Source organism: Elephantulus edwardii, unplaced genomic scaffold (assembly GCF_000299155.1).
Source record: "Elephantulus edwardii isolate Elephantulus edwardi_28Jun2011 unplaced genomic scaffold, EleEdw1.0 scaffold00097, whole genome shotgun sequence".
NCBI classification, from domain to species: Eukaryota; Metazoa; Chordata; class Mammalia; order Macroscelidea; family Macroscelididae; genus Elephantulus; species Elephantulus edwardii.
The window spans coordinates 5,538,098-5,547,708 of record NW_006399847.1 but is presented as its reverse complement, the minus strand read 5'-3'; the positions used below and the strand labels follow the sequence as shown (position 1 = coordinate 5,547,708).

The following is a 9,611-nucleotide window of genomic DNA, read 5'->3' as shown; positions in this document are numbered from 1 at the left end:
CGGGCGGCGCGGGGCTGCTGAGTCCGGCAGCACGCCCGCTCTCGATCCTTGCCGCCCGACTTGGCGCACTCGCGAGATGCGGTACGGCTTGGGCTCCAGCTGGCGTGCACGCGTCCCGTCCTGGAGGGACCGTGTCCGCCTTCCGCTCTCCAGTGAGACCCAAGACCTTTTGTTTGGGAAGGAATCCAAACTACCCCGTACTCATGGCCCGGCGTACTTTGGAGCGAGGGGAGGGTCCTAGCGCTCCTGGAGGCGTGCTCCACGTTCCCTGCCGCCTCCGCATTCACAGGTTGAGAGCTTTCACCGGAAAGTGGCGCGGCGGCCATTGCTAGGTTTGCGCCACGGGGACGCGGCCAGCGCCGCTTATGTAAGTTTGGCTCGTGCCGGACATCCCCGCTCTGCCGTGGCAGCGTTGTCCAAGAGGTTTGAAGACGCGTTCCGAAGAGGCGGCGTGGTTCTAAAGGTGGAAGCTGACCTGTGCAGACACTGGCAATGGGTGTTTTCCATTTTCACATTCCTGCACTTAGATATTGAGTCATTCCACTGATAGCAAAAATGGGTAGATGACACAGGACCTTTCTGGTCCTCAGCTTGAAAAGTAGAGGTGGGACAATACACAGTATCATTCAGTCCTTCTTCCCTCCCCCCCCCCCAAAAAAAAAATTTTATGTGCACAGATAAGTTGTCATGACTACTTTGGCCACAACTCTCCTTAATGACATGCACTTAGTATCCCACAAGCTCTGCTGAAAGTCACGGACAAAATTCAGAATCTTTTTCTCACGGAGTGAATATAGGCTGGGGTGCTTCTAGGGAACAGAGAGGCAAAGGCATATTGAAGTTGGAAGCACGCTTAAAGCCATTTTGCCCGATTCTCACTGCACAGATGAGAGCTACTGTAAGAAGTTTTATTGATGTGTTCACTTTTATGTAGAAAAAAACTATACGTAGCGTTATTTTTAAAAAAAAATTAAGAGTATTACTTAGAGCCTGCTGGCTTGCTTTTAACCACACTAGCTTATTTGTGGCCACTGTTCTGTAGAGCAGGCTTTGCATTTCAGGGTATCACTGCATGATGGAAGAGTTGGGTTAATAGATAAAGCTCTCTTGGAAAATCTTTAAAGGTAAAATGGAAATAAAGACAACAGGTTGGGGAGGGGAGCCACTACTGTTCCCCCATCCTTATTAACTCTGGCTATGGATACTAATTTTCTCACCATTCAGAGTCTAAAGAAAAATTTAAAAGCTATAATTAAAACTAGTTGTCAATGAGTTGATTCAGACCCAAGTGTGTGAGGTAGAACTACACTGATTGATTGTTTTACAAGTAAGTAGCTTCTTAACACGCCTTCCAAAGCACCTTGGATCTGAGCCTCAAATTTTTCAAGTGTTAACCATTTGCACTACCTGTCAACACTATACCCAGCAGTAATTAGTGGGGGTCAAAACAAAAAACCCAACCCTGAAGCTGTGGATTTGGACTAATAGCTGATCCTTAAGCTGGAGGCCATTGGAAAGAGATTGTTCATCTTTCTCTTGCGAAGTTGCTGGAGGATTTGCATTTCCAGAGAGGTGCCTACCTTTTGGGTTACAGCTCATCTCCATACATAGTGGGGTAGGGAGTGTTTATTTGTTTTCCCATAATCTGTTTAGCTGTCAACATCTGTACAAAAACTGACATTGACTTTGGAGAAATTACCTAGAGGTGCTCCCATCATCCTTCACTTCTTGGTGCACTATCCAGATAACCCATGGGAATTACAGCCCTGACCTGCACTGCTGCTTTGTACCCAGAGCTTGGCCTGAGGTGGCCACTTGCTCTCTTCTTTGCTCACAATGAGAATATGGATGAATGTATAAGTGGCAAGACCAAAAAAGAAAAGTTTATTGTTCAAAATCTTGATTGCATTGGCTTGAACTTTGGGATAGAGAAAGAACCCCCCTCATTCTTGTTTACCCCTTTCTCTTACAGGTTTGGCTTGTGCCCGATCAGAATTATTCTGATCTGAAGAATTTGGTGTTTAAAGCATTAAGAGAATAGCCTTCAGTTGTTCATGGTAATTATAGTTTTGGATATTAAACCTTGAGATTATGATTTGATGTTTGCTTTAAATATGTATCACTTCTGACTAAGCATTCACAAGTTCTAATTCTTTGGGAAATATTTTTATGTCATGTATAATTATTTTAGGGAGCTCTGGTGGCCTAGTGGCAAGAAGTTGCACTGCAATCCCGAAGGCACGTGGTTCAAGGCCACCAGCTGCTCCGTGGGAGAAGGATGGGCAATCTCCTCCCTTGCGATTAACTGCCTCTGAAAACCTGCCGGAGAGTCAACTATGGGTCGGTTCCGACTCTACGGTAAACAATAATAACATAACATAATTATTTTATACTTATGATTAATATTTATAATCTATCGATTTCTCATTGAGGGAAAGGAAACTAATGTTTTACAGAAGAAAACATGCATATTATTTTGGAAAGATCAGTTCTTTAATATGGTAGCTGTTATCTCTTATGCTAGTAACCAGTCTAAAGGAGGGCAAATTAATTTCTCATCCAACAATTTATACACATTTGTTTTCTAACATTAGTTGTAATCTCTTCAGTATAGCAGCACTCTCCCTACTTCCTCTCTGAATTGCCCATATCGATTCGTCCTTCTTTCCTGCTTTTTCTTGTGTTCTGAGCTTTGTTTTAGGGAAAACATTGCCCTTTGGTCTTGAATAGACAGTTTACCTTGAAAGTTTTAGAGTAGTAGGATTACTTTCTTCCTAGGTGTTTTTGGTCAGTTTATAGGCTTGTGCTGTTTGGTTAAAATGGTGATCCCCAAGGGTAAGCTCAGTTCAGGTTTGATGGGTGTGTAAGGGCCAGGTCTCGAGATTTATTTCCATTTTGTCTCTATTAAGTTTGGTGTTTTTTTTTAATAAGTCCTACATTTCTTTTGCTTGTTAAAGACTTGTGGCATTTGTCAAGTACATGCAGTTTTGACAGTTTTATCTGGATGGACATGGATTGGCATCCAAGGGAATGAAGTCCTCTTCCAAAAGTCATCTATTTTTCAGAGAGTGGTAGTAAACCTTAAGCCTCTTTTGTAGATGTGGCCCCAAACTGTTGTGGGAATACTAAGAGACAGGTCTGATTAGAAAGTTAGCAATAATGACCGATGCTAATTAAGTCACAGTGCTTTCTGTTTCTCTAAAAGGTAATATTGGTTCAGTAGTAGAATTCTCACCTTTGGAAGTAAGGATACTAAAACTCTATCTCCGATACTTTGAACATGTGTTCAGGAGGGGCCAAACCTTATCCTTAGAAGGGGGGAGTCAGCACAGGAGAGGAAGACACTGGAGGAGATGGATTGACAACACTGGGATAAGGTGTATTGGAGATGGAGAGGTTGGCTCAGGATAGGGTAAGGTTCAGTGCCATTGTTCATAGGGTCACTGTGAGTTGCAGTCAAGTTGACAGCACCTGCAACATGCAAGAAATGAGATTAGCTTCCCACCCATGCACCTCATGTGCAGCTACCCCTTATTTCAGTAGAGGCCGCGTGTTGCTTCAGAGGAGTTTGCAGACTTGGATGGACTAAGAAGAAAGGCCAAGTGATTTGCTTCTTCCGAAAACCAGTTTATGAAAAGACCTTTTGGATGAATCCCGGTAAACTGATCCCTCTCTGATCAAGGGAATCGCACAGGTCTTAGCTCATAGCAGTGTTTTGTTTCCTTGTAGCCAACTCACTGGCAGCTAAAATAAAGCAGCCATCAAGAAATTGTAATTGTCTGGAACAGTACTGGTGTTTCACTTGTCATACATGCCTGGAAGTAGAGTAGATTCAAGACACAGGGCCAGAGAATCCATAGGGCCAGAGAATCCTTGCCTGCAACATGTTTCTTAAACCTTGAAGTTGATTCTGCTTGTTGAGAAGTAGAGGTCACAATGGCATTAGATTTCTTGGATTTTTATCTCAGCTCCTTCCCCTAGTTGAATGCTGGGCAATTTCCTAACCTCATCTTTCATGTAGGGAGAGTAATATACCCCCTACTCTCTTCTCCCCCACTTCAAAACCCTGCCCTGGGAGGTTTAGTTAAGCATGTAGAACAAAGCCTGGCATGTATTATAGGCTGAAAAAGAGATGCTATTGTTGCTTTAGTATGATTACTGCTGCTAACCATCAGCTCTTCTGATTCATGGCAACCTCATGTATGTTGGTAGAGTTGTGCTCCAAAGGGTTTGCCCTTTTTTTTGAGAGTAAATTGCCAGGTCTTTTTTCTTAGCCACCTCTTGTGTGTCACTGAGTCAAAAGTGACCCAGAGCTGACCCTCCAGTGGATTTTCTGAGGCAGTAAACCACACAGAAGGAGACTGCCCATCCTTCTCCCACAGAGCAGCTGGTGGATTCAAACCAAGTGCTTTTGGGATTGCAGCACAACTTACCACTAGACAACTTGGTTTGCAGCTAAGTCCCTTAATTATTTGCATTGCCCAGAGACTCCACAACTATTGCTGCTTCTACTAACCAAACAGGAAACTGAAACTAAATAGAAGCAACAGTGGAAGTCTGTAAGTCAAGGTCAGTCCTTTCTACCTATAGCATTGAAACACTCTTAACACTCACTTGCTGAGATTGTCAATTACCAATATTTAATCAGAGTGAAAGGAAACCTAGCTGTATTTTCTGTATGGAAAAAATATTATGCATAATTACCAAACTTTCTTTTTTAAAAATTTTTGTAGGAGTTTTTCATCAGTATGTCTGAAACCATTAAATACAATGACGATGATCATAAAACTCTGTTTCTGAAAACACTAAATGAACAACGTCTGGAAGGAGAATTTTGTGATATTGCTATCGTGGTTGAAGATGTGAAATTCAGAGCACACAGATGTGTCCTCGCCGCCTGCAGCACCTACTTTAAGAAGCTCTTTAAAAAACTTGAAGTTGATAGCTCTTCAGTAATAGAAATAGATTTTCTTCGTTCTGATATCTTTGAAGAGGTCCTGAACTACATGTACACCGCAAAGATTTCTGTCAAAAAAGAAGATGTCAACTTAATGATGTCATCAGGGCAGATTCTTGGAATCCGATTTTTGGACAAACTCTGTTCTCAGAAGCGTGATGTTTCTAGTCCCGATGAGAATAACGGCCAGTCCAAAAGCAAGTACTGCCTGAAAATCAACCGCCCTATTGGTGATGCTGCAGATGCCCAGGACGACGACGTCGAGGAGATTGGAGATCAGGACGACAGTCCTTCTGATGACACAGTAGAAGGCACCCCGCCGAGCCAGGAGGATGGCAAGTCGCCCACCACCACGCTCAGGGTGCAAGAAGCAATTTTGAAAGAGCTGGGGAGTGAGGAAGTTCGAAAAGTGAATTGCTACGGCCAGGAAGTAGAATCCATGGAGACACCAGAATCAAAAGACTTGGGGTCCCAGACCCCTCAGGCCTTAACCTTTAATGATGGAATGAGTGAAGTGAAAGATGAGCAGACCCCAGGCTGGACGACAGCCGCCAGTGACATGAAGTTCGAGTATTTGCTCTATGGGCACCGGGAGCAGATTGCCTGCCAAGCCTGTGGCAAGACCTTCTCAGATGAAGGCCGGCTGAGGAAGCATGAGAAGCTGCACACGGCAGACAGGCCATTCGTCTGTGAAATGTGCACAAAGGGGTTTACCACCCAGGCCCACCTGAAGGAACACCTCAAAATCCACACGGGCTACAAGCCCTACAGCTGTGAAGTTTGTGGCAAGTCGTTTATCCGGGCCCCGGACCTGAAGAAGCACGAGCGTGTGCACAGCAATGAAAGGCCCTTTGCGTGCCACATGTGCGACAAAGCCTTCAAGCACAAGTCGCACCTCAAGGACCACGAGCGGAGGCACCGAGGGGAGAAGCCGTTTGTGTGTGGCTCGTGCACCAAGGCCTTCGCCAAGGCGTCGGATCTGAAGCGGCATGAGAACAACATGCACAGCGAGAGGAAGCAGGTGACCCCCAGCGCCATCCAGAGCGAGACAGAACAGTTGCAGGCGGCCGCCATGGCCGCAGAGGCCGAGCAGCAGCTGGAGACCATAGCCTGCAGCTAGAGGCAGGAGCAGGCCTGTCCCAGAGGACTCACAGCCCCTGGCCCGTGCCAGCGCCGGGCCTGCTGGACACCAGGGGCATTGCACTCACTGGACTCCGGCAGTGTTTGGTTTGGTATTTTAAAAAACTTTTTCCGGAAATAACGTTCCTAGTTTCTGACCAAACTGTTTCACTGTCCTGTCGGGTGTCTGATATTTACATGTTGCCAGTAAATCCCACCTATTCCACTTCCCTCGTTTTTTATGATTTGTATTTGAGAACTGCTGTGTCCACTCTGGGGGGGTGACAGACTTCTCTTCCTTTTTACCTACTCTCCCGCACCAGGATGTGCACTGTACAGAATCACAACAGAGTCAGTTGATTTCTTAATCATCACACAGACATGTGACTTAGGGTCAAAACAGCAATCTTAATGAAAAAAGCAGAAAATATCGTTGGGTGATTGAAACCAAGACTCCTACAACAATATTAAAAGTCCTAAAACTCTAGAATGGTATTGTGTTCACATTTGATTTGTTTCACTGGTTTTGTGGACAAGTGATGGTCGCTTTGCTAAAATATTTCTTCTGCCATTTTGATTGCCTCATACCTGCTCCAAAAGCGGTAGCAAAACCTCCTCTTCACCCCCAGACCATGGTGGTCTTGGGGCCAAGTTCTTAATGTCCCTGTCTTTTGGGCATTGCTACTTAAACAACAGAATGGGATTTGTGCAGGGGAGCAGTGGTGAAGAATAGAGCTTGACCCTAGAGAGAAGCTTGTTACATTGCAACATCCCAAGGTTTTACATACCAAAATAATTATTGATTTTGAAGTAGAATTTTTACTTAGGATCCAAATTAGGACAAGCACAGGACAAGGTATGTTTCAAACGCTTTTATTTGTGTAAGTTAAAGTCATCAAGCTTTTGGATTCACTGTAGCACCTGATTTGCCTGTAAGAGAGATGCAATACGCTTAATAAAGCTAAAATCTAAGTGTGTAAATAGTATAGAACTGTCGGTCTTACATATTTCAAGTAAAAGACAGCTGCACTTTTTTTTTTTGCACATTGGATTAAAATAATCTCCATCAGCAACAGACATTAGACTGTTTTAACCAATGTTAAAGATTGTCAGACCAAATGACTATGTTTTTTGAATTATATTTCATCACAGGTTAGAGTTTTAAATAGAAATTGATTGCCTTTTTCGTAGCTGTAAATTAGCATTTTAAATTCTAATTTTGGTGTATTAAATATTTCTTTAGATATATATTGAAATGCCAACAATAGTTTGAAGTAATGTTCTGTAATAAAGTACTAATCTGTTACTTTAGAATATGTACAATTTTAGGCAAATGTCGACTTTTAATTTTTTGTTATTAGGGTTTTTGCTTTGTTTTTTTAAAGTTACATTAAAGTAATTTTGTTTCATAGTTGGTTGTGTTTACATCTGTAATTACTATTGTGGAAGAAATTTTGTTTTCTAAATTGGTATAACTGTTATGCTCACGACTGTAGGATGCAGATGCTACCTTTTAAAGAATTTATTTATTGGTAAAATGTTTAGTTTTATTTAATTTCTTTTTTCAGAAGTTGTTTGTTCTGTACTAAAAATAGTCCTGTCACTGTGTTTTTATGCTGTTAGTAGAAGGGGGACTGATTGATGTTCCTAGGCTGTTTTAACCAAAGCAAGGGAGAAATAATTTAACATCCTGTCAATAGCTACTTCAACAAACCATTTTTTGGGCCTTCATTTTTGTATATAAAATATATATATACTTATACCATTGCTGTTTTCATTTTATTCATGGCAGCCTTTCACACATCTGTGTTTCTCCAAAATGTAATTTCTAAACTTTTCCTTATGGTTTTGCAGAGTTTCTATGGTAAACGTGTAGTAACCTGATTAAAGACATGGTGGTACCCCAAAAAAGCAAAATTAATTTTATCACTTGAATTACCCAGATACTTCTCTTTTGACCTAATTTGCATGAGTAGCATTTTCGTGTTGTACCCTTTCCCCTATCCCACACTCCTTAGGTTCCTGTCTGTGTTTGGGTAAATTTTTTGCTTATTTAGCTGCTGTGCTTCTTGCTGGGCGCTGGTCACGAAGATGGCCTATCCTGATCCAGAGGCTTTTTAACAGCCCCGGGATAATGAAGCCAGCATATTAAGTTCTTGAAGGGTAACTCCTGCACCACAGGGAATTAGCTTCTGGAATATGCCAGTGCTGGGTCTGCCTGTGGGTTAGAAGGGTAATTCTTACTGCCTTTTCATATTTAAAAGGAGCCCTGGTGTCACAGTGGATGAAGTGTTGGGTTGCTAAGTGAAAGGTTAGAGGTTTGAACACACCATGTGGCAGTCGGCTCCTAAAAACGTCCTTAAAACTGAGGAGATTCTACTCTGTCACCATGAGTCACTGCGCCATATCTATGTTAACTGTAGTCATGGGGTCACTATGAGTTGAACAGACTTGACAGCAGTAGGTTTGTTTTCATATTTACAAATTCTTTACTTTTTTCTGTCTGTACAAAGAGAAGGTCCACTGGTGAGATAGTGAATGTTTATGCTTGTTTATACAATTTTAGAACTGATTCAGGAAGGGAACTTTAGGGAGTTCCAAATTTTAGATAGTTTGCCTGGTATTTAACTTAGCCACTCCTTTGCAATTGTTAGAAGTAACTGAGGTTAACATCAAGTGATACTGATACTCAACTCATTGATGGCAAGTAAGAACCAACTCAGCTGACCCTCCAGTGGGTCTTCAGAGGCCATAATTGGCCCAGGAGGACACTGCCCGTCTTTCTTCCTTGGAGCAGCTGGTGGATTCCAACCACATGCCTCTGGGTTGATAGCACACCTCCTTACCCTCTAAGTCACCGGAACTCACGCCTGTATTGTTGAGGAGTAGCACAGTTTGTGATGAGAGAAAATGATGCAAATTTTTGGAGTTTCCAGTTTAATAGATTATGTTGTGTAAGATTATCTGTAACTCACTCATTTGGGATTCATAGTTGCTTAAGGGTTGGGCTACTTGACCTTGAAGTCTATGCTTTGAACCCACCAGCTGCTTTGCATTAGGAAAATAAGGCAGTCTGCTCCAGGAAGGTTTATAGCCTAGGAAACTCAGTGTTTACTGTGCTCTACAGAGACACTGTTAAGTTGGAATTAACTCAATAGTAGTGAGTAATGCTGGCTTACTGGCTGTTAGTTCCCATTTATTGTGTGCTGTTGAGACCAACACATAGCTGACTCACCAGTGGGTTTTCAGAGGCAGTAAATTGCACAGAAGAAGATTGCCCATCCTTCTCGCATGGAGTGGCTGGTGGATTCCAACCGTGTGCATTTGGGATTGCACTGCAGTTTGTTACCACTAGACCACTAGTCCACTAGAGCTCCCTTGTTATGTGCCTGTTGAGTCCACTATGACTCATAATTCTATAAACAGTGGCTCTGAACCTTGCTCTATCCTGAGCCAACCTTTCCGTCTCCGACATGCCTGTCTCCAATGCCACAGTCACTGTCAATCCTCCAACCTTCCAAGCATGATATCCTTC

General features: G+C 42.8%; 1 protein-coding gene across 1 annotated transcript in view; it reads left to right on the top strand.

Annotated features, from left to right (window-relative positions):
- ZBTB14 (zinc finger and BTB domain containing 14) overlaps positions 1–6,077 on the top strand; it is an 8,518-nt gene extending 2,441 nt beyond the window's left edge. Inside the window, exons 3-5 of the mRNA XM_006891427.1 lie at positions 100–152; positions 290–463; positions 4,734–6,077. Of these exons, the coding sequence (XP_006891489.1) occupies positions 100–152; positions 290–463; positions 4,734–6,077 (1,571 nt within the window). The remainder of the gene's footprint in view (positions 1–99; positions 153–289; positions 464–4,733) is intronic.
- Positions 6,078–9,611: the final 3,534 nt, after the last annotated feature.